At 39.6% G+C, this 25293-nt stretch overlaps 1 protein-coding gene across 1 annotated transcript in view; it reads left to right on the plus strand.

The window, feature by feature from the left end:
• LOC133763990 (beta-galactosidase-1-like protein 3) overlaps window positions 1–25293 on the plus strand; it is a 73875-nt gene that overhangs the window by 42058 nt on the left and 6524 nt on the right. The window contains exons 11-18 of the mRNA XM_062197655.1: window positions 790–930; window positions 1470–1550; window positions 2193–2299; window positions 3151–3291; window positions 3603–3674; window positions 4164–4242; window positions 4668–4755; window positions 7924–8035. Of these exons, the coding sequence (XP_062053639.1) occupies window positions 790–930; window positions 1470–1550; window positions 2193–2299; window positions 3151–3291; window positions 3603–3674; window positions 4164–4242; window positions 4668–4755; window positions 7924–8035 (821 nt within the window). The remainder of the gene's footprint in view (window positions 1–789; window positions 931–1469; window positions 1551–2192; window positions 2300–3150; window positions 3292–3602; window positions 3675–4163; window positions 4243–4667; window positions 4756–7923; window positions 8036–25293) is intronic.

The raw sequence follows: 25293 nt of genomic DNA on the forward strand, positions 1-25293 counted from the left end.
CAGTGAAAGAGAGACAGAGAGAAAGGTCTTCCTTCCATTGGTTCACTCTCCTAATGGCCGCTATGGCTGGCGCTGTGCTGAACCGAAGGCAGGAGCCGGGTGCTTCCTCCTGGTCTCTCATGCAGGTGCAGGGACCCAAGCACTTGGGCCATCCTCCACTGCCCTCCTGGGCCACAGCAGAGAGCTGGATTGGAAGAGGAGCAACTGGGACTAGTACCTGGTGCCCCAACCGGGACTAGAACCCGGGGTGCCGGCACCGCAGGTGGAGGATTAGCCCAGTGAGTCACGGTGCCGGCCACATCTAACTGACTTTTGACCCTCCTACTTTTTAGGGCAGTGTATCTGCTGAAACATGGTGGCAGAATGATGGATTTGGTGGCTGAAGTTTGAAAAGAGCTTCTTATGGACATTAACAGTGATCAAAATTATTGTCCTGAGAGTTATTATCTTAGAAATAACAGTGAGTGTATGCTAACTTTAAAAAATTAATAAAAATTAGATACTTATAGAACATAAGAATTCTTAGGCTATCATTTAAGTGATGTAAGTAGGAGTCAAAGCATGTCAGTCTTGGCAAAAATATTTTGTCTTTTGGTATTGACAGGAATGGTTTGACACAGCATTTCTGTACAATTTCTTTTGTTTTCTGGTTAGAATATTCATGGAGGTTGATTGACAAAATAATTAGCTTATTGTGGGCTGGAGTTGGAAATGACAAGAATTAAAATGAGACTTATGCCTTCTAATAACTTCTGATTTTGTCTATGTTCTTGTCTTCTCCCTTCACAGAGGTTGAAAGAACTGTGTCTGAATTTATCAAACGTGAACTGTCCTTCAACGCATACATGTTCCATGGTGGGACCAACTTTGGCTTCATGAATGGGGCTGCATATACTAATGAGAAGCATCAGGGTGTTGTCACCAGCTATGGCGAGTATTTGTTGGAGTGGTCACTTCCCCAGCACTGATGAGGCTGGAGTTTCATGAAGAATGCTCCAGAAGTATTCTGGAAAACTGAGGTCTTAGCCTATGACTGATGCTGTGCATTGAGGATTTTCATGTCCATCTTCCTATTTTCTGGGCTGTCATTCCAGTAGAAGGGGCCGCCTTGGACTTACAGTTTTGCTTTTCTCATTCTGTCCACTGACCCCTTGATTTGGGTCTCAAAGCTAAAATGATGGTTGCTGTTAGGTCCAGAGAGCAGAGCTGAGGAATTCGGATTGAGCAAAGAAAGCACATCCATTAGAAGGTGAAATGGAAGGGTAATCCCAAAGTTATTGCATATGCAGTTCCCCAGAAAGAATAGTGGGGGTATTCCTACATTGGTATTAAATGTCCATCACTAGCCTGGGGTGAGACATTCTGGAGACAGGGAGATATACCTTCCTTCTGTGTCCATCCCATCCCTGGCTACAAAGGATATTGTGTAGAGGCTACATGACCCAGACTGAATCCTGGGCGTTTTACAGACTATGATGCTGTGCTGTCAGAGGCCGGAGATTACACTGAAAAATACTACGGACTTCGGAACCTCCTTCGATCTGCTTCAGGTACTCAGTAACCATTTAATTGGAAGCTGGGTCTCCTCATGGGGTGTCTGCATTCTGTGAAAGAGTGAGAGCAAGGGCAATCTTAAGTTCAAATCCTGTGTTTCCCACTTAAAAACTGTGATTTTAGAGGAATATTTCAAAGCCCTTGCATCTAAGTTGCTTCGATGAGACATGGAAATAAAGATGCTGGTCTCCCTATTATTACTGAAGACAACATAGGCTCCTATTTGTAAGGCTCTCAGTGCCATGTGTGACACACTAACCCCTATACGATAGCAAAAAACCACTCTGATTAATCGTTATTATTCAAACAAAGTAATTTAATCACCTACTAACAGCTAGAAACTAGGTAGGTATGACATTGTAAGTATGACATTGACAAAAAGTGTAAAAAGTGATCCTTGAGATCTCTTACTGTAATAGGCAACATGAGCCCATCATGGGCTGTAAGGTGTGTGTAGATACAAAACCACTCAACAAGTGTCACTTAGTTGTTGCTTGTTGATCATCACTTTTGGAGAACCACATGCACATTTCAGGATATGACTCCTGTCACTTGTTGTCATAGAGGGGGTGGAGAGTTTGTGAGAAGACAGTATATGTTTCAGACAGTTCTCACCCTGTGACTTGTCTTCGTTGCAGAAATTCCCCTGCCCCAACTACCTGGCACTAATCCCAAGGCTGTGTATCCTACTGTAAAGCTATTACACTATTTGCCACTGTGGGAAGTCCTAGAGTACTTAAATGAAGTGAGTACTTTCTGGGCACTGGAATAGGGGTGGCAATTAGAAAGAAGCTAAAGAAGGACTTGGGCCATTGAGTAGGGATTCTATCAAGGAGCTTTGTTTTTGGAAGTGTGGAAAATAATCCTCTGCATTTTGTCCACACTTGGAACTGTGGACAAGAGACATCAGCTCCTTGCATGTGGGCTATGAAGAAGTCTGTGTGAGAAGTGGAGTATCTGGAGAGTGGAATATCCTGTTTCCTGACCGAGATGAATCAGTCTGGCACATGCTGTTGTTTGGGGCTTCATGATTCACGTGGGATCCATATAAGAAAGTCCTGTGCTTCCTATTTCTGAATCCATGACATCAAGCATCTGTCTTCCTTAACCATCAACTAGGCCAAGACCCTGAAGTTCTGGGGGTTTTGCTCTCCCTTTCAAATTAGACCACCTACCTGTACCACTTTGAAAAAAAAATATTTGAAAACCAACTCTTGTACTTACACTGGTTTCAGCTTAACCATCACTATCTTACATAAAAAGTAGTCATTTTCACATTTAGAATGCTAAATGAATATTTGCTTTCTACATAATTTATCTTTGATTTCAATTACTTTAGAATACAATTTACTTTGTTGATCAGTTTTGATGGTTATAGTAATTGTTTCTTATTCATTGTGCACTCCCCTTCTCCTGATTCTCCTTGTTAGGGAAAATATAAAGCCCAAGAGTATTATTACATAGCACCCATCCTATTATTTCCCATTCAAATAACCCTGGGGGACCATTTCATGGTAAAACAAAACAAAACAAAAGGATGACAAGGAAGTCTTCTGGCTTCTCATAATTGTGGTTCTTGCCATGTCTTCCTCATAGCCAGTCAAATCAAATATTCCAATCAATATGGAGAATCTTCCTATAAACAATGGAAGTGGCCAGTCCTTTGGATTCACCCTCTATGAGACTCCCATCTGCTCTGGAGGCCGTCTCCATGCTAATGCTGCAGATATAGCACAGGTAGGTGTCCGTGGGCTGCTCTGGTAGGTACGCAAAAAAATTAGCATATCTCTGTCAATGGGGAGGGTACTTAGTCATTGGTGCACTTTACTACCTTTTGGTGGTATTGGGAATACAAAGTCAATCCAAAAATACTTTGTTTTTTTCTTTACCTAAGTGAAATGCTATTGCAACCTGACAGCTAGCTTCCAGACATCTGTGAGCTTCAAAGCTAGTCCTGTTTTCATAAAGATCTCCTGCCTAAACCACAGCCACTTTTCTCCCTTTCTTCAGGTGAACCTATCAGTCTAACACTGGCTTTTCTTTTGCAGGTGTTTTTAAATGAGACAATAGTAGGAGTTTTAGATGAGTATAATCAAATAATGGACATTCCTAAATCCACGGTATGTAATTTTGGGGTCAGGTGGTACCCTAAACCCTCTCCTCAGATGCAAAAATAACCTGGTCCTCACACAGACTTTCTCCTTTCTCTCCCACCACCCTGGGTGTTACTCCTCCCTCAGCAGAAGGATGAAGGACCATAAGCATAATGCATATACGAGGGCCTGGTCCATCAGGACCTACACTGCAGCTGTTTAAACATGAGTGGCGTTTCCCCATTATACTGAGTCAGTTCTGAGTCCCTGTTTGGGTCTCTGATCAAAAGAAAATATGAGTCTGTCTTTCTTAATAAGATCAGCTGAGGAGATGCAGCAGGTTGAGTACTGAGAAAATACAAAGAGGACGTTTTGGGAGAGGGTTGAGTGTTGGGTTCTGTAAGCTCCTTTTCCTTCCAACTGCTTATCTTTTTATCTGTAACTTGAGGAAGTGAATATGATCCATAGAGCCCTGCATGGTCATGTAGTCTCCATAAACCTTTCTGTTCCAAGCAGAAGTGTCAACATTTGAGGATCCTGGTGGAGAATCAAGGCCGAATCAATTTTTCATGGAAAATTCAGTATGAAAATAAAGGTGGGCTATGGTTTTGAGAAACAAGATTTAGCTTCTCTTCAGTTACTTGGAACCCAATATTTGGACTGTGTTGGAGTTCAGGGATAACAATGAACTCTACAGCAGTGATGCTGAAGTTCTAGAATGTAAACGTCTTCCACTTCCTTGTTCTGCCTTGTTTAGTTCTAAAGTTAGGAAAGTAGAGCCATTATCTTGGGTGCTGGTTTGTTCAGTAGCAGGGCCCAGTCTCCTTTGGGGATTTTAGGCAAAGTTGCATACTAAGTTTGGAACTTTGGCTCCTCTAGCCACAGCGTTTCAGACAAGTGTTTTCCTTTGTGGTTGCACCCTGGTTATGAGGGCATATGCATGTTTGTGTTTTTTTTTTTTTGTCCCACATTGATTGCCCAATCCTTTTTCACTTTCTCCTCTCTGCCTCCATTCTCCAGGATTAATTGGACCTGTTAGCATTGATAGTGTTCTCCTGAAGGATTTTACCATCTATCCCCTTGAGATGAAAATGAACTTCTTCAAGAGGTATGCTCCTTCTTACCTCCAATGGATATTTTCAGTGTCAGTTGTCTTAGTTTATTTTCTGTTGCTTTAATAAAATTTCTGAAGCTAGGCTGTTTGTAAAGAAAAGAGTTCTGGAGGCAGAAGCCCATGGGTTTAGCATCTGGTCCTCTTGGTGGACAGTACAATAACATTGAAGTATGTGTAGAAGGGCCAAATAGGTGGATGACCACTAATTCTCATTAAAACCAATCCATGCTATGGATCCAGAATTAATCGCTTCCGAAGAGGATCATTCCATGGTGGAATGATCTCTCACTAGGCTCCACCTTTTAAAGGTTATACCACCTTTATATTGCACATGGGAAATTTAGGGATCACAGTAGCATTCTGTCCCTGACCCCTAAAGTTCATGTCCATCTCAAAATGCAAAATAGATTGATTCACTCCATGTCAGAGTTCCCCAGATCTTAGCTTTTCCCAGCATCCGTCAAAACTCCAAGGTGAAAGTTCCAGCTGAGACTCATCTAGAGGCAAACTCCTTCCAGCTATGAACCTGTAAAATAAAAGGAGTTATATACTTCCATTGTATAATCATGGGACAGAGTTAGGATAGGGGTTCTTATTCCCACAGAGAAGTGGAAATATGAAGGAGCCCCAGGTCTCTCCTGAGACTAGAGTCCAGCAGGGCACATACTGCATGTTAAGATCAAGCATCCTGTACACACTGAGGTGGAGGTGTGGTCCCCCAGCCCATGGCAGCCCATGGCAGCCCTGCTGTTGTGGAATTGCTGGCCCAGTTTGTGTGGCTGTTTCCTGCTGTCTTTGCATGCCGATGTCTGCAGCTTTTCCAGAGCAGTGTCGCGTGCTGCTGTTGGCTCTACTACCCTGCGGTCTCGAGGCTGGTGACCCCATGAAACATTCTAATGGAGATTTCCATGCAGTGCTTCCCTCTTTGTGGGAACCTGGCCTCAGGCTTTTCTTTGACTCCTTAGTGGAAGCTACTATGTTACCTAACAGTTGCACTGCACAACGGCAGCATTAGCACCACGTGGACACTCAAGTTTTTCAACTTCCTTTGCTGGAAAGCTGGGAGCAGAATCCCAAGGTGGCCTTGGGCTGAGCATATGGAGTTGCCAAGGCTTGTTTCCTGAAGCCATTCTATACTTGCAGGCCTTTGGGCCTGTGATGAGAGGGACAACCTGGAAAGTTTCTGACAAGCCCTCTGGGTCTCTGTCCCACTGTTTTGCAGCAAAGAACCAGGCTTCGTTTCTATCCCATTTCTTTATCAAGGAGCCCCTGGGTGCTACTTATACAGTTCTCCTGGCCAGTCTGAAAATTATCTGAATTTTTATACCCTTATTTCTGTTTAAATATGAATTCTGTCTTCAAGTCATTTTCTCCTCCTTATGTGGACGTAATTGGGTAAAAGTAGCCAAGCAGCAACCTGAACACTTTGCTATTCAGAAATTCTTCTGCCACTTTTTCATCATTCTTTTTTTTTTTTTTTTTTGACAGGCAGAGTGGACAGTGAGTGAGAGAGACAGAGAGAAAGGTCTTCCTTTGCCATTGGTTCACCCTCCAATGGCTGCTGTGGCTGGCACGCTGTGGCCGGGGGAACACACTGATCTGAAGCCAGGAGCCAGGTGCTTCTCCTGGTCTCCCATGCGGGTGCAGGGCCCAAGGACTTGGGCCATCCTCCACTGCTCTCCCGGGCCACAGCAGAGAGCTGGCCTGGAAGAGGGGCAACCGGGACAGAATCCGGCGCCCCAACCGGGACTAGAACCTGGTGTGCCAGTGCCCCAGGCAGAGGATTAGCCTAGTGAGCCGTGGCGCCGGTCTTTTTTCATCATTCTTAAATCTAGACTTCCCATGGGCACGGTTTGGCCAAATTTTTTGCTGCTTCAAATCAAGGGTGCCCCTGAATTCTAACTTACAGTAAAATCCTAGTTTCCTTCTGACACCTTGTCAACATAACCTTTACTGTCCCCATTCCTATAAGCACTATGGTTAAAATCTTCCCTAGTCTTTTTGTTTTCTGAGTCCTTGCCAGAATCTCTCCAGAACTCCTTTAACAATACCGGCCTTTTCTAGCCTCTTTCAGCCACGTGTTCCAAGACTGCATATTACCTAATTCCAAAGTTACTTCCACATATTCAGTCCTCTTTACAGTAACAACCCCAGTGCTGAGTACCAATTGTCTGGCTTAGTCAGTTTTTGTTGTTGTTGTTGTTGTTGCTATGACAAAATACCTGGTTGTTTGTAAAGAAAGGAGATTAATGTAGCTCACGGTTCTGGATGTCTAATAGCACAGCACCAGGATATTCTCGGCACTGGTGAGGGCCTCAGGATGGGCATGATGTGGTGGGAATGTGGGCAGGGGGCCACATGTGTGGTTGCCTCAGTTTATAACAACCTAGTCTCCTAAGTAATCCTCTCTGCAAGACCAGCATTAGCCGTTTTAGTCCCTTGCAAGACTAGGGACCCAATGATTTAATCATCTCCCCTCAGTGCCTCGCATCTTAAATGTTTCACCACCCTGTGGATGACAGACTTGCACTATATCTAAACTGTGGTACCATAGAGATGTCAGCACATTCACTGTGCAAGTGCGGAGCCCACGATTCAAAGAACTAAGGTGCAGACTCCAGTAGTCAGGTATTTCAGCATCAGGATTAGCACCATGGAGCATGTATCCTGAACACAATCTTTTTTTTAAGATTTATTTCTTTATTTTAAAGAGTTACACACACACACACAGAATGAGAGAGAGAGAGAGAGAGAGAGAGAGAGAGAGAGAGAGAGGTCTTCCATGTACTGGTTCATTCCACAATTGGCCACAATGGCCTGAACTGGGCAGATCCAAAGCCAGCAACCAAGAGCTTCTTCTGGGTCCCCCATGCAGGTGCATGGGCCTAAGCATTTGGGACATCTTCTACTGCTTTCTCAGGCCATAAGCATACAGCTGGAATAGAAGTGGAACAGCTGGGACTCGAACTGGTGCCCATATGAGATGCCATCACTGCAAGAGGTGGTTTTACCTACTACATCATAGCACTGGCCCCGTGAATGCAATCTTAATACTTCCCATCTCACTGAGACAGAATCCTGCTCCCGTGTGCAATCTGAGGTCAATATTTAGATGATAGATAGGAAACGCTTTCCTCTCTGATGCCTTGGCTCTTCTTCCAGACTCCGCTCTGCCACCTGGAAGCCTCTCACAGGGAGTTACGTGGGCCCTGCATTCTACAAGGGGACCTTAAAAGCTGGCTCTTCTCCCAAGGACACCTTCCTGAGCCTAATGGTAAGCAGGCCTGCCTCTTCTGCCCTAGCATTTAAGCAACTGTTTTTTTTTTAATTATCTCAAAGGAAAGCCATAATTTCCTGCTGAGAATATTTCCCTTTCCTGCTTTCCTCTTCTTTCTCTCTTCCAAACAACAACAATAAAAAACCCGCAATTTTCCGAATTTACCAGTATTTAGAAAATAATACATCGAATCTAAATTAAAAAATTCAAACAAGTTCTTCTTCAAACCCTTGCCCATTTTAATTCACCTCTACTGCTCAGATCGCAACATTGCCCACAGTTCATTTATATATATATGATTTTGTTTCATCACCCCACCACCACATGCACACACGTTTTTTCTAGTAGAACTATACCATAAATTGCACTCTTCAACCTGCTTTTATTTGGTGGCAGAGAGGTTGGTTAGCATATCTTTCAGGTGTAAACACACAGAAAATATGTAGAAAAATATGTAGAAAATATGAATGAACAGATCAACAAATTATCCCAAAATTGGTATCAGTTATTATCGGGTTGAATTTCCCCCAAAAGTAACTGCCCTCCTGACACTGTAGCTCAGTGTTTCTTATTTTGACTTACCTAAATTTAGTCATAATCATGCATTTTTAAGTAATATCCTTTCTTTTGATCATCATTGTTAATTTTTAGGGCATACTATTCCTTTAATATATAGAGCAAACTTATTTTCCAATCTACTGTTGATGGATATGTGGATTATTTCCAATGTTTGAGTAGCTTAAATAGTTTGGTTCAGACTTATATTGTTTTTCATGTCGAGAAATTTTTGCGAGTTTTAGCATTAATGTTTAGAGTTTCATAAATGATTTCAGAAGTTGAGTTTGTGTAAAATATGCACTATGTTTTCAACATTTGGAAGATTTCTATTGAGGTCATCTAGGGCTGGCATTTTCTTTGTGAGAAAGCTTGAAAATGTGAATTCAATTCTGTCAAAGTTAAAGTATTATTAATATTTTTTGCTTGTCTTCATGACTGCTTTGAAAAACATATTTTTCATTGTTTAGAAATTTGTTTATAAAATAGGTACAAGGACTGTAAACAATGATCAAATCTCAAAATGTCAGTTTCACTCATCTGCATTTTTGTACTCCATCAGCTACCATAGATCAGAGAAAACATGGTATTTGTCTTTTCAGCACTGGATTATTTCACTAAGCATAATGATTTCCAGTTGCATCTTTTTTATTACAACAATCAAGATCTCATTCTTGGCTGAGTAGTATTCCATAGTGTATATATACCATATTTTCTTTGTCCAGTCATTGGTGGGTGGGTACCTGGATAATTTCATGTCTTAGATATTAATTGAGCTGCAGTAAAGATGGGGTTCAGATACGACTTTCATATGCTGATTTCATTTGGTTTCTATTCTGTTCCTTTGGTCTACAGGTCTATTTTTGTGCCTGCACCAGGCTGTTTTGATTATAACTGTCCTTTAGTATGTCTTGAAATCTGATGTCTCCAGCTTTGTTTTTGTTATTTAGTATTGCTTTAGCTATTCAGGATGTCTTATATTTCCATATGAATTTTAGGATCATTTTTTCTAGATCTGAGAAGATTGTCATTGGTATTTTGATTGAGGTTGCATTGAATCTGTAAATTGCTTTCAGTGGTATGGATATTTTGATGACATCAATTCTTACAATCACGAACATGGGAGATTATTGCATTTTTTGATGTCTTCTTTCTTTAATGTTTACTGTTTGCATTGTATACATTTTCACCTCCTTACTTAAATTTATACAAAACTATTTAAATTTGTTGTGTAGCTATTGTGAAAGAGACCTATGTTATAAGTTCTTTCTCAGCCCTGGCACTGTCTGTGTATATGAAGGCTTCATATTCTGCAGTTTTACTACACTATTTTATTTATTCTGTCAGTCTTTTAGTGGAGTCATTTGGTTCTCCTGTGTACAGGATCTTGTCATCTCCACACAAAGATAATTTGACTTCTTTCTTTCCCTTCTGTATCCTGTGAATTTCTTTTGTTTTCTTTGCCTAGTGGTTCTGGCTCATAGTTTAGGACTGTATTGAAACCAGTGGTGAAAGTGGGCATCCTTGTCTGGTTCTGAATCTTAGTGGAAATGCTTCCTACTTTTCCCCATTACATATGATGCTGGCTGTGGGTTTGTCATAAATTACCTTGATTGTGTTGAGGGATGGTCTTTCTATATTTAATTTGCTTAAAGCTTTTAACATGAATAGTCATATATATTTTATCAAGTGCTTTCTTTGCATCAGTTGAGATAATCATATGGTTTTTATTCTTCAATTTGTTAATGTGATGAATCACATTTATTAATTTGCATATACTGAATCATCTTTGTATACCTGAGATAAGTCCCACTTGATCCGAGTATATGATATTTCTGATGTGTTGTTGAATTCTTTAGCTAGTATTTTGTTGAGAATTAATGCATCAGTGTTCATCAGGGGTGTTGGTCTTTAGCTCTCTTTTCTTGTAACTTTTTATGGTTTTGAAATCAAGGTGATACTGGCTTCATAGAAGGAGTTTGGGAATTTCCCTCCCTTTCAAATTGTTTTGAATAGCTTTTTTTAAAAAAATTTATTTAGTAGATATAAATTTCCATGTACAGCTTATGGATTACAGTGGCTTCCCCCCCCCCCCATAACTTCCCTCTCACCTGCAACCTTCACATCTCCCACTCCCTCTCCCATTCTATTCACATCAAGATTCATTTTCAATCATCTTTATATACAGAAGATCAATTTAGCATATATTAAGTAAATCTTTCATCAGTTTGCATCCACACAGAACATAAAGTGTAAAATACTGTTTGAGTACTAGTTATAGCATTAATTCACATTGAACAACACATTAAGGACAGAGATCCTACATGAGGAGTAAGTGCACAGTGACTCCTGTTGTTGATTTAACAAATTGACACTCTTGTTTATGGTGTCAGTAATCTCCCTAGGCTCTTGTCATGAGTTGCCGAGGCTATGGAACCCTTTTGAGTTCGCTGACTTCAATCTTATTTAGACAAGGTCATAGTCAAAGTGGAAGTTCTCTCCTCCCTTCAGAGAAAGGTACCTCCTTTTTTGATGGCCCATTCTTTCTGCTGGGATCTCACTTGCAGAGATCTTTCATTTAGGTTGTTTTTTTTTTTCAGGGTGTCTTGGCTTTCCATGCCTACAATACTCTCATGGGCTCTTCAGCCAGATCCGAATGCCTTAAGAGCTGATTCTGATGCCAGGGTGCTGTTTAGGACATCTGCCATTCTATGAGTCTGCTGTGTATCCCGCTTCCCATTTTGAATCATTCTCTCTCTCTTTTATTCTATCAGTTAGTATTAGCAGACATTAGTCTTGTTTATGTGATCCCTTTGACTCTTAAACCTATCAGTATGATCAATTGTGAACTGAAATTAATCACTTCGACTAGTGAGATGGCTTTGGTATATGCAACCTTGATGGTATTTTATTGGAATCCCCTGGCACATGTATAACTCCACCATTTGGGGCAAGTCCGATTGAGCATGTCCCAAATTGTACATCTCCTCCCTCTCTTATTCCCACTCTTATATTTAACAGAGATCACTTTTCAGTTCAATTTAAACACCCTAAGAATAATTGTGTGTTAACCACAGAGTTCAACGAATAGTATTAAGTAGAACAAAAAAAAATACTAAAAGAGATAAAGTATTAAATTGTACATCAACAGTTAGGAAAAGGGCTGATCAAGTCACTGTTTCTCATATTGTCCATTTCACTTCAACAAGTTTCCTTTTTGGTGCTCGGTTAGTTGTCACCGATCAGGTAGAACATATGATATTTGTCCCTTTGGGACTGGCTTAATTCACTCAGCGTGATGTTTTCCAGATTCCTCCATTTTGTCGCAAATGACCGGACTGCTGTATAGTATTCTATAGAGTACATGTCCCATAATTTCTTTATCCAGTCTACTGTTGATGGGCATTTGGGTTGGTTCCAGATCTTACCTATTGTGAAATGAGTTGCAATAAACATTAAGGTGTAGACCCGCTTTTTTTGTTTGCCAATTTAATTTCCTTTGGGTAAATTCCAAGGAGTGGGATGGCTGGGTTGTATGGTAGGGTTATATCAGGTTTCTGAGGAATCTCCAGACTGACTGCCATTGTGGCTTTACCAGTTTGCATTCCCACCAACAGTGGGTTAGTGTCCCTTTTCCCCACATCCTCGCCAGTATCTATTGTTGGTAGATTTCTGAATGTGAGCCATTCTCACCGGGGTGAGGTGAAACCTCATTGTGGTTTTGATTTGCATTTCCCTGATTGCTAGTGATCTTGAACATTTTTTCATGTGTCTGTTGGCCATTTGGATTTCCTCTTTTGAAAAATGTTTATTTAGGCCTTTGGCCCATCTCTTAAGTGGGTTGTTTGTTTTGATGTTGTGGAGCATCTTGATCTCTTTGTAGATTCTGGTTATCAACCCTTTATCTGTTGCATAGTTTGCAAATATTTTTTCCCATTCTGTTAGTTCCCTCTCACTTTCCTGACTGTTTCTTTTGAAGTACAGAAACTTCTCAATTTGATGTAATCCCAAATGTTAATTTTTAGTTTGACTGCCTGTACTTCTGGGGTCTTTTCCAAGAAGTCTTTGCCGGTACCTATATCTTGCAGAGTTTCTCCAATGCTCTCTAATAATTTGAGGGTGTTGGGTTGTAGATTTAGATCTTCAATCCATGTTGAGTGGATTTTTGTTTAAGGCGTAAGGTAGGGGTCTTGCTTCATGCTTCTGCATGTGGAAATCCAATTTTTCCAACACCATTTATTTAATAGACTGTCCTTACTCCAAGCATTGGTTTTGGATCCTTGATCAAATATAGTTGGCTCTAGATGTTTGGATTGATTTCTGGTGTTTCTATTCTGTTCCATTGGTCTATCCATCTGTTTCTGTACCAGTACCATGCTGTTTTGATAACTACTGCCCTGTAGTATGTCCTGAAATCTGGTATTGTGATGCCTCCAGCTTTGTTTTTGTTGTACAAGATTGCTTTGGCTATTCGAGGTCTCCTGTGTCTCCCTATGAATTTCAGCATCATTTTTTCCAGATCTGAGAAGAATGTCTTTGGTATCTTGATTGGTATCACATTGAATGTATAAATTGCTTTTGGGAGAATAGACATTTTGATGATATTGATTCTTCCAATCCATGAGCATGGAAGATTTCTCCATTTTTTGGTATCCTCTTCTATTTTTATAAGATTTTGGAATTATCATCATAGAGATCTTTAATTTCCTTGGTTAAGTTTATTCCAAGATATTTGATTGTTTTTGTAGCTATTGTGAATGGGATTGATCTTAGAAGTTCTTCCTCAGCCATGGCATTGTCTGTGTATACAAAGGCTGTTGATTTTTGTGCATTGATTTTATATCCTGCTACTTTGCCAAACTCTTCGATGAGTTCCAGTAGTCTCTTAGTAGAGTTCTTTGGATCCCCTAAATAAAGAATCATATCATCTGCAGAGGGATAGTTTGAGTTCTTCCTTCCCAATTTGTATCCCTTTAATTTCTTTTTCTTGTATAATGGCTCTGGCTAAAACTGCCAGAACTATATTGAATAGCAGTGGTGAGAGTGGGCATCCCTGTCTGGTACCAGATCTCAGTGGAAATGCTTCCAACTTTTCCCCATTCAATAGGATTTTGGCCGTGGGTTTTTCATAAATTGCTTTCATTGTATTGAGGAATGTTCCTTCTATACCCAGTTGCTTAGAGTTTTCATCATGAAAGTGTGTTGTATTTTATCAAATGCTTTCTCTGTATCTATTGAGAGAATCATATGGTTTTTCTTCTGCAGTCTGTTAGTGTGGTGTATCACATTGATTGTTTTGCGAACATTGAACCATCCCTGCATACCAGGGATAAATCCCACTTGGTCTGGGTGGATGATCTTTCTGATGTGTTGTTGCATTCTATTGTCCAGAATTTTATTGAGGATTTTTGCATCTATGTTCATCAGGGAAATTGATCTGTAATTTTCTTTCAATGCTGCATCTTTTTCTGGCTTAAGAATTAAGATGATGCTGGCTTCATGGAAAATTTGGGAGGATTTCCTCTTTTTCGATTGTTCTGAATAGTTTGAGAAGAATTGGAGTTAGTTCTGCTTTAAATGTCTGATATAATTCAGCAGTGAATCCATCTGGTCCTGGGTTTTTCTTTGTTGGGAGGACCTTTATTACTGTTTCAATTTCTGTTTCAGTTATGGGTCTGTTTAGGTTTTCTATGTCTTCCTGGTTCAATTTAGGTAGATTGCATGTGTCCAGGAATCTATCCATTTCTGATAGATTTCTCTGCTGGCATACAAGTCGTTGTAGTAATTTCTGATGATTCTTTTTATTTCTGTGGCGTCTGTTGTTACGTTTCCTTTTTCATCTCTGATTTTGTTGATTTGGGTCTTTTCTTTTTTAGTTAGTTGGGCCAATGGGGTGTCAATTTTGTTTATTTTTTCAAAAAAACAACTCCTCATTTGGCTGATTTTTTGTAATTTTTTTTGGGTTCAATCCTGTTGATTTCTTCTCTGATTTTAATTATTTCTCTTTTCCTACTAGATTTGGGTCTGGTTTGCTGCAGTTTTTCTAGATCCTTGAGATGAATTGAAATCTCATCTATTTGGTGCCTTTCCAATTTGTTGATGTAGGCACCTATTGCTATAAACTTTCTTCTTAACACTGCTTTTGCTGAATCCCATAAGTTTTGATATGTTGTGCTGTTATCCTCATTTACTTCCAGGAAATTTTTGATTTCTCTTTTGATTTCTTCTATGACCCATTGTTCATTCAAGAGCATGTTGTTCAATCTCCATTTGTTTGCATATGCTCTAGGGATTCCTGAGTTGCTAATTTCCAACTTCATTCCTCTATGGTCTGAGAAACTGCATGGTATGATTCTAATTCTTTTGAATTTGCTGAGACTTACTTTATGGCCTAGTATGTGGTCAATCCTAGAGAAGGTTCCATGTACTGCTGAGAAGAATATAAAGTCCTTAGATGTAGGATGAAATGTTCTGTAGATATCTGTTAGATCCATTTGGCTATAGTGTCATTTAAATCTGCTGTCTCCTTGTTGATCTTCTGTCCTGTTGATCTGTCTATCTCTGAGAGTGGAGTATTGAAGTCCCCCAGTACTATTGTATTGGTGTCTAAGTCTCCCTTTAAGTCCCTTAACAAATCTTTTAAATAAACTGGTGCCCTGTTAGGTGCATATACATTGATAATCGTTATATCTTCCTGTTGAATGGATCCCTTAATCATTATATAGTGTCCCTCTTTGTCTCTCTTAACAGTTTTGTGTTAAACTTTATTTTGTCCGATATTAAGATGGCTACATCTGCTCTTTTTTCATTTCTGTTGGCATGGTATATCTTTTTCCAGCCTTTCACTTTCAGTCTGCATGCATCTTTGTTGGAAAGATGTGTTTCTTGTAAGCAGCAAATAGATGGGTTTTGTTCCTTAACCCATTCAGCCAATTGGTGTCTTTTAACTGGACAGTTCAGGCCATTAACGTTCAATGTGACTATTGAGAAGGAGTAACTTTGCCCTGCCATTTGCCAAAGATATTTTCTAATATATGCTCTGAACTTCCTGTGATCTTTTGCTGTGAGGTTTCCTTTCTTTACCCTCTTACATATTGGTGACCATGTTTCTGTGTTTCTGTGTGTAACAACACATCTTTAAGCATCTTTTGCAGGGCTGGATGAGTGGCGACAAAATCTTTCAATTTCTGTTTGCTGTGAAAGGTCTTTATTTCACCTTCATTCCCAAATGAGAGCTTTGCAGGATATAATATTCTGGGCTGGCGGTTTTTCTCTCTTAGTACCTGGGCTATGTCTCACCATTCTCTTCTAGCTGTAGGGTTTCTGGTGAGAAGTCTGCTGTGAGTCTAATTGGAGATCCTCTGAGAGTAATCAGACGTTTCTCTCTTGCACACTTTAGGATCTTTTCTTTATGTTTCACTGTGGTGAGTTTAATTACAACGTGTTGTGGTGAGGATCTCTTTTGGTGTTGTTTACTAGGGGTTCTATGAGCTTCCTGTACTAGGATGTCTCTGTCCTTCTCCAAATCCGGGAATTTCTCTGCCAGTATCTCACTAAAAAGGCATTCTAATCCTTTCTCCCTCTCCATGCCTTCAGGGACTCCTAGAACCCGAGTGTTGGTTTTTTTAAATAATATCCTGTAGATTCCCAACAATATTTTTTAGATTTCTAATTTCCTCTTTTTTTATTTGGTTTGACTGTATACTTTCCTGTTCTCTGTCTTCTAAGTCCGATATTCTCTCTTCTGCTTCACTCATTCTGTTTTTAAGGCTCTTTAATGTGTTTGTCATTTGACCTATTGAATTCTTCATTTCTTTTTTTTAACTTTTATTTAACGAATATAAATTTCCAATGTACAGCTTATGGATTACTATGGTTTCCTCCTCCCATAACTTCCCTCCCACCCACAACCCTCCCCTCTCCCGCTCCATCTCCCCTTCCATTCACATAAAGATTGAATTCTTCATTTCATTATGATTTCTATTCACTATCACAGTTTCATGTTCTACTAATTTCTGCATTTCATTTTGATTCCTCCTTAAGATTTCATTTTCATGAGAGATATTTTCTATCCTGTCCAGTAAGGATTTTTGTAGTTCAAGAATTTGGTTTTGAAAACTTCTAAATGTGCTTATCATAAATTTTTTGAAATCCATATCTTGCATTTCTTCCATCTCATCATCTTCATAATCTTGGTTTGGGGTGATTTGTTCATTTGGGTGCATCATAATGTCTTCCTTGTTCTTGTTTCCTCAATTTCTGCATTTGTTGCTTGGCATTGTGGAGATATTCTTTGGATTCTTCTTCCCTCGCTGTGGTGTTTGTTTTTTTTTTTGTTATACTATGACTATATTAAGTGGACTGTCTGCTTTTGATGGAGCCTTAGAGGCTTGAGATGGATGTGGCCAGAGAGCTCTGTTTGGTTCTTCAGGGTTAAGGGTGTGTCAAAAGTGACACACTCAGGTTAGGCGTGGTAAATCTCTCTCTTTCTCTCTCTCTCTTTTTTTTTTATTCAGAAGGGAAGTAATTCTGCACAGCTGAGTGGAATTGAAGGTAGTTAGCTTCCTATCTCTGGCTCCTGTGGGTATAACATTCATCTGCTCTTTCCCAAGGACCACACAAAGAATCTGTGCTGCCCTCAGTGTGGGTTCAAATTCTCCTGCAGTCTCCCACCAGGTTGCCAAGGTTACCAATTTAGCATCTCTGGAGAGTACTCACGTGAACTCCGTGAGTTCTCTCACCCACCGTCTCTTTTTTCACAGTCTCAGTTCATTAGCACCACACATTCACTAGGTCCTAATCTGTTATTTCACCACCCGCCCCCCCAGAGTCAGGTTTTTCTGCTTGGCTGATGGCAGGCGCTGCTTTACGTATGTCCAAAATGGCACCTGCTCTTTGTCTTGCTCACCTTTGAGAGGTGAGCAGAGAAAGAGATACTCGTGTCCGTACTGGTCCTTTTTTTCCTCTCTCTCCTCTAGTTAGCCTGGTGTACTTTCCCCCATGGGGCTTCAAGCCTCATTCCCTCTAGGCTCCTCCTTCTGCTTTCCCACCGGTTCCTTGGGCTACTGAGGTTTTGGCTCACCTCCTGTTCCAGCGCTGGTGCGTAGATTCCCTGATTAGCGTAATCAGAATTGGAATTAGTTCTTCTTTAAATGCTTGGCAGATTTCAGCAGTGAAGCTATCTAGTCCCAGGCTTTTCTTTTTTTGTCAACATCTTTATTCGTGATTCAATCTCCACCTTAGTTATTGGTCTGTTTAGGTTTATTTTTTTGAGGGAATAGCAAGATTTATTTAAATGAGAAACCTCTAGCCAGAGTGGCCTGGAGGAAGGCTCCAAGAGAGGCTGAAAAATTACCACAAACCACACCGAACACCGGAGTAAGGGAAAATGCTTATCATCATGTGGGGGAAACCCGACAGGTGCCTCCCGGTGCAGGAGAGAACAGCAGCCTGCACTAGAACAGGTCTTACACAGCTTTGCAGAGGTAAGGAAGTGGCAGCCACGAATCCCATTAGGGTGGTGGTGGAGCTGACGCTTGTGGTAGAGCCATTTGGTCACCTGACTTCCAGTAAGCTAGCCTGGGCTCAGGATTGAAGCTTATAGTACAAAATGGTGGCAGGGCCAGAGCCCAAGATGGCATCCCAGATAAGAACATAACCATTATACTAACAGAGGCAAAACCCAAAGAGGTTTTAGGGCTTTTAAGTGCAATTTTTGGGGAAAACTCTCAATCAGTAAAAGGCAGGAACAAACCATCAAAATAGCTGATTTGTAATCTTATTTGCCCTGTCTGGCTTGCTTGTGATAAAACAAAAGAGCCATCAGAAAGGTAAAATATGTAACTTGTTTTACAGTAAACTGGGAGCTCAGAAGGGTGGAATCACCACTCCCCTGGTATTCTCATAATAAGATTGTAAGCTCCCAAGGACTGGGGCAGACACTACTGAGCTGGCTGAAGATAACTTTTGTGGGACATAAGCCTTTTGCCCCCTCAATTTCCTCCAGAACCAACCTGACTGCCTATTAACCCTAACCTGTCTGACTCCTCACACTCCCTCCCCCAGAGGAATGGACCCTAACTTCTGTTAGGGGGTATGGGGCAATGGCTGCTCTGACTTCTTCAAGCTGAGTAGGGCTGGAGTAGGGGCAGTCAAGTCAGGGCTATAGCAGAAGGTGGCCTGTAGAATGGGGACATAGTGCCAGCTTGCAGAAACTGCTTCCATCCGAGGTTTCACGTGCATGGCTATCTAGAATTTCACTGTTTCAAGTCTGGAGAAAATGAATCTAACAAGCAGATTAAATACACAGCATCTAAAAAATGACAGAATCATTATTAGAGGACCTATGAAAACTTCTGTCCAAAGCACATTGAAGTTTTCCTATTGAGAGGCAAATAGAAATGGACACTAGGGGCTTGATCATAATCAGATGGGCATTAAGGCCTGGCCAGGTCTGAGGCCCAGACATATCTATCTTCAAATGGGGTATTGGATGAGACATCATAAGGGAGGTGTGAACCTCCTTAGGGAAGGCACCCTGTTGATTTCCATTGCCTAGCTGACCTGGGAGGAGAGCTGGCCTGAATAAAAGGTAGGTGACATCTCTAACAGGAAGTTACAGTTCTGCCTGCAATGTTGTTGACTTTAGACCACCCCTTAATGGCGGTGTTTACTTTGGAAGCTGGGCAGGGTGAAGGGCTTTAGCGTTTAGAGCCAACAAGAGCTGCATCTTTGATCTGGAGTCCTTTGACTTCAGGGCAGTTCCATTTCCAGTGACCCAGCTCTTGGTGGGCAGAGCTGACAGGGCTCTTCATAAGATGACTTCTGTGTGCATTCAAAGCCCTGGCTTTCCACATCCAAAATCAATGCCATTTGGGGTGGACTGGCCTTATTGGGTCTCCTTGATGGCAGATTAGTGTGTAAAGCTGGTATGAGTTAGCCTGCCACCTATCCTTACAGTGCTCCTGTTGCCTAGCTCACTCCTCTGTTTAGGTTTTCTGTGTCTTCATGAATCAATTTTGATAGGTTGTATGTGTCCAGAAATATATCCATTTCTGCTAGATTTTGCAATTTGTTGGGACATAGCTGTTTATAGTAATTCCTAATGTTTCTTTTTATTTCTGTTATATTCTTTGTTACATATTCTTTTTAATTGATGATTTTATTAATTTGTGTCTTCTCCCTGTTTTTTGTGAGTTGGGCCAATGGTGTATCAATTTTGTTTATTTTTTTCAAAAAACCAGCTCTTCATTTGTGATTTGTATTTTTTGGTTTCAATTTTGTTGGTTTCTTCTCTAATTTTAATTATCTCTTTTTTACTACTAATTTTGAGTTTGGTTTATTCTTTTTTAAAAGATTTATTTATTTGAAAGTCAGAGTTACAGAGAGAGAGACAGACAGAGAGAGAAAGAAAGAGAGAGATAGAGAGAGGTCTTCCATCAGATAGTTCACTCCCCAAATGACTGCAATGGCCAGAGCTGGCTGATCCGAAGCCAGGAGCAAGGAGCTTCTTCTGGGTCTCCCACACAGGTGCAGGGACCCAAGGACTTGGACCATCTTCTACTGCTTTCCTAGGCAGAGAGCTGGATTGGAAGTGGAGCTGCTGGAATTCAAACTGGGATGCTGGCGCTGCAGGCCGTGGCTTTAACCCACTGTGCCACAGCGCTGGCCCCTGGTTTATTCTTGTTTTTCTGGGTCCTTGAGATTCATTGATAGCTTAGTGGTTTGATATTTTTCAAATTTCTTGATATAGGAACTAATTGCTATAAACTTCCCTCTTAACATTTATTTTGCTCTGTCCCTTAGGTTTTGATGCTGAGTTCACATCTTCACATGGTTCGGAATTTCTTGATTTCCTCTATGACTAGTCATTCATTCAGGAGCATGTTGCTCAGTCTCATTTGCATATTTTCTAGAGAATCTTGAGTTGTTAATTTCCAGCTTCATTCCATTGTGTGCACAAAAGATGCATGATGTGATTTTATAAATTCAGTAGTAAAGTCATCAGGTCCTGGACATTTCCTTGGTGGAAGATTTTTGTTTATTGTTTCAGTCTCATTGCTTGTTAGGGGTCTGTTTGGATTGTCTACATCTTCTTGATTCAGTTTTGGTAGGTTATGTGTAGCCAGGATTTATCCACTCTCCAAGATTTTCCAGTTTTTTAGCATATGGGTCTTCATAGTAGTTTCTTATGATTCTTTGTATTTCAGTGGTGCTGGTTGTAATGTCTCCTTTCTCATATCTAATTATATTTATTTGGATTATTATTATTGAATTCTTTTGATTTTTCTTTGTTAGTTTGGGTAAAGGTTTACCTATTTTGTTTATCTTGCAAAAATCACCTTTTTATTTTGCTGATTCTCAGTTTTCTTTTAAATTTAAATTTTATTTATTTCTCTCCTCCTGATGATTTTTTTTAAATTAAACTTTTATTTAATGAATATAAATTTCCAAAGTACAGCTTATGGGTTACAATGGCTTCCCCCTCCCAAAACTTCCCTCCCACCCGCAACCCTCCCCTTTCCCACTCCCTCTCCCCTTCCAATCACATCATGATTCATTTTCAATTCTCTTTATATACAGAAGATCAGTTTAGTATATATTAAGTAACGATTTCAACAGTTTGCCCCCATATAGCAACACAAAGTGAAAAAAAAATACTGTTGGAGTACTAGTTATAGCATTAAATAACAGTGTACAGCACATTAAGGACAGAGATCCTACATAATATTTTTTTAAAAAAATAATTAATTTTCTATGCCATTTCCAATTTAACACCAGGGGTTTTTTTTTTTCATTTCCAATTATCTTTATATACAGAAGATCCATTCAGTATATAATTAGTAAAGATCACATCAGTTTGTACCCACGCAGAAACACAAAGTGTAAATACACTGTTTCAGTACTAGTTATAGCATCACTGCACATTAGACAACACGTTAAGGACAGATCCCACATGGGATGTAAGTACACAGTGACTCCTGTTGCTGACTTAACAATTTGACACTCCTGTTCATGGCGTCAGTAATCTCCCTAGGCTCTAGTCATGAGTTGCCAGGGCTATGGAAGCCTTTAGAGTTCACTGACTTTGATCTTATTCTGATAGGGTCATAGTCAAAGTGGAAGTTCTCTCCTCCCTTCAGAGAAAGGTACCTCCTTCTTTGATGGCCCATTCTTTCCACTGGGATCTCACTCACAGAGATCATTCATTTAGGTCTTCTTCTTCTTTTTTCTTTTCCATGGTATCTTGGCTTTCCATGCCTACAATACTCTCATGGGCTCTTCAGCCAGATCCGAATGCCTTAAGGGCTGATTCTGAGGCCAGAGTGTTGTTTAGGACCTTTGCCATTCTATGAGTCTGCTGTGTATCCCACTTCCCATGTTGGATCCTTCTCTCCCTTTTTGATTCTATCAGTTAGTATTAGCAGACACTAGTCTTGTTTGTGTGATCCCTTTGATTCTTAGACCTATCAGAGCCATCGGTTGTGAACTGAAATTGATCACTTGGACTAGTGAGATGGCTTTGGTACATGCCACCTTGATGGGATTGTATTGGAATCCCCTGGATTTTGTTTTTGGTTTGTTATTGTTTTCTTACCTCTTTGAGATACATCTTAATTTGGAATTTTCTTTGATGCTGTAAACTTCTGTCAATACTGTTTTTCTTTATCCCATAGGTTTTGATATTCTGTTTTTTATTTTCATTTATGTCAATTTTTTTTAATTTCCCATTTTAATTATTAATACATTGATCATTCAGTAGCACGTTGTTCAGTTTCCAAGTATTTATGAATATTCTATTGTTCACATTGTTGATTTCAAGTTTTAGTTTTTATGATTTGAGAATATACATGGTACAATTTTAATCTTTTTGAATTCGCTGAAGCTGGATTTGTGGACTACTATGTAGTTTATCTTTGGAAATATTCCATGTGCTGATGAGAAGAATGTGTATTCTGCACCTGTTGGATGAAATGTTCTGTAAATGTCTGTTAGATCCATAGTATGGTCCATAGTATGCTTCAAGTCCAATGTATCTATTGATTTTCTGTCTGAATGATCTGTATACTGAGAAGATTAAAGTGTTGAATTCAGCCACTGTTACTGTATTAGAGACTATTTCTTCTTCTTCTTAAAGATTTTATTTATTTATTTGAGAGGTAGAGTTATATATAGAGAGAGAGACAGAGAGGTCTTCCTTCCACTGGTTCACTCCTCAAATGGCTGCGAAGGCTGGAGCTGTGCCAATCTGAAGCTAGGAGCCAGGAGCTTCCTCCAGGTCTCCCATATGGTGCAGGGTCCCAAGCACTTGGGCCATCTTCCACTGCTTCCCAGGCCATAACAGAGAGCTGGATTGGAAGAGAAGCAGCTGGGACTAGAACTGGCACCCAAATGGGATGCTAGCACTGCAGGCAGAGGATTAACCTATTGTGCCACAGTGCCAGCCAGAAACTATTTTTTCTTTTAGGTCTACTAGTATTTGCTGTATTTATTTGGGTGTTCTTTTTTGGGGTGCATATATATTAATGATTGCTAGGTCTTCTTGCTGAATTGAACTATAACTTTATATCATTTTACAGGTTTTGATTTAAAGTCTGTTTTATCTGATACCAAGATAGCTATGCCTGCTCACATTTGATTTCCATTTCTTTTTCTAGCCCTTCACTTTCAATCTGTGTTTATCTTTGTTTGTGAAGTGAGCTTCTTGTAGGTGGCATATAGTGGGATCTTGATTTTTTTTTTATCCAGTCAACCAGCCTAAGTCTTTTTGGCTGGAAACTTTAATGCATTTACCTTCAAGGTTGCTATTGATAGACAGGAACTAAGACCTATCATTTTGCTGCCTGCGTACTGATTATATCTGCTCTGTAGCAATTTTGGTGGTGTCATGTTTCTTCATGATATTTTCTTCTAAGGTGATGCCATACAGAATTTCTTTTGAGGCTTGTCTACTGGTGGTGAATTCTCTCAGTTGTTGCTTATCTGGAAGATATCTTATTTCTCCCATTCTTTTAAAGGATGTTTGCAGGATATAGCATCATGTTTGGAAGTTTTCTTTTTCCTTTTAAGGTCTTAAAATTATAATTACACTTTCTTCTTCCATATAGGATTTCCATTGAGGAATATGATGCTATCTAATTGATTTCCTTTATGTGTAATTTGATGCTTTTCTCTTGCTATCTTTAGAATTCTCTCCTTGTCCTTAACCTTTGACAATATGAATATAATTTAAAAGAAGATCTTTTTTTTGGTTGAGTCTGCTTGGGGTCCTTTGAGCTCCTAATATCTGGATATCTATGTTTATTTGAAGACATGGGAAACTTTCTTTTCTTATTTTTTTATTTAGGATAAACAAATTTCATGCAATTTCCATATACAGATTTAGGAACATAATAATACTTCCCACCCAACCTCCCTCCCTCCCACATTCCTACACTTTCTCCTACTTCCTCTCTTTTCCCTCGCTTAATTTTTACAATAATCTACTTCCAGTTAACTATATACTCATAGGATTAGCCCTAAGTAAAATAAAATAAGTAAAGATTTTAAGAAATGGTAAGAAAGATTAAAAAAAAAAAGCAATTCTCAACAGTAGGGACAAAGGCTGTAAATAATCATTGAATCTAAGTATGTGAACTTCACTCCTATACATTACATTTTTGGTACTTTATTAGTTACTACAGATGAAGGAAACATTGTGTTTGTCTTTTTGGAACTGGTTTATTTCATCAAGTATAATGGTTTAAAGTTTTATTCATTTTGTTGCAAAAGACAGGATTTCATTCTTCTTTATGGCTATAGTATGCTTCAAGTCCAATGTATCTTTATTGATTTTCTGTCTGGATGATCTGTCTATTGAGAAGATTATATTATATCTCTCACGATTTCTTTATCCACTCATCAATTGATGGAGATCTGGTTTGATTCCATTTGTTAGTTATTATAATTTCAGCTGCAATAAACATTGGGGTACAGATAACTTTCATATGTTGATTTCATTTCCTTTGGGTAAATTCCCAAGAGTGGGATTGCTGGGTCATGTGGTATAACTGTTTTTAGCTTTCTAAGCTATCTCCATTCTATCTTCCACAATAGCTGTACTAGTTTACATTCCCATCAACAGTGGATTTGATTACCATTTTCCCCACATCCAATGTTTTCCTCTGGTAGTTTGGCGGTATCAGGTCCATTTTGAGTTGATTTTTGTGGGGTAGAAGGTATGCTTCTGCATGCAGAGACCCAGTTTTCTCAGCTCCAGTTGTTGAAGAGACGGTTCTTTCTCCAGGGATTGATTTTAGCTTCTCTTTCAAAGATTCGTTGGCTGTAGAAGTGTGGATTGATTTTTGGAGTTTCTATTCTATTCCACTTCTTCATGCCTATTTTTGTGCCAGCACCAGGTTATTTTGATTATAGCATCCCTGTAGATTGTCTTGAAATCTGGTATTGCAATGCCTCCAGCTTTGTTTTTGTTATTTAAGATTGTTTAGCTATTTGAGGTATCTTGTGTTTCCATATGAATTTTAGCACTTTTTCTGGTATTTGATTGGGATCACTTTGAACCTATACATTCCTTTCTTTAGTATGGATATTTTGATGATATTAATTCTTCCAATCCAAGAATGTGGAAATTGCTTCCATATTTGTCTTCTTCTATTTTTTTCTTTAATGTTTTTAATTTCCATCATAGAGATCTTTCATCT

The sequence above is a fragment of the Lepus europaeus genome, chromosome 7 (genome assembly GCF_033115175.1).
Source record: "Lepus europaeus isolate LE1 chromosome 7, mLepTim1.pri, whole genome shotgun sequence".
Classification (NCBI taxonomy): Eukaryota; Metazoa; Chordata; class Mammalia; order Lagomorpha; family Leporidae; genus Lepus; species Lepus europaeus.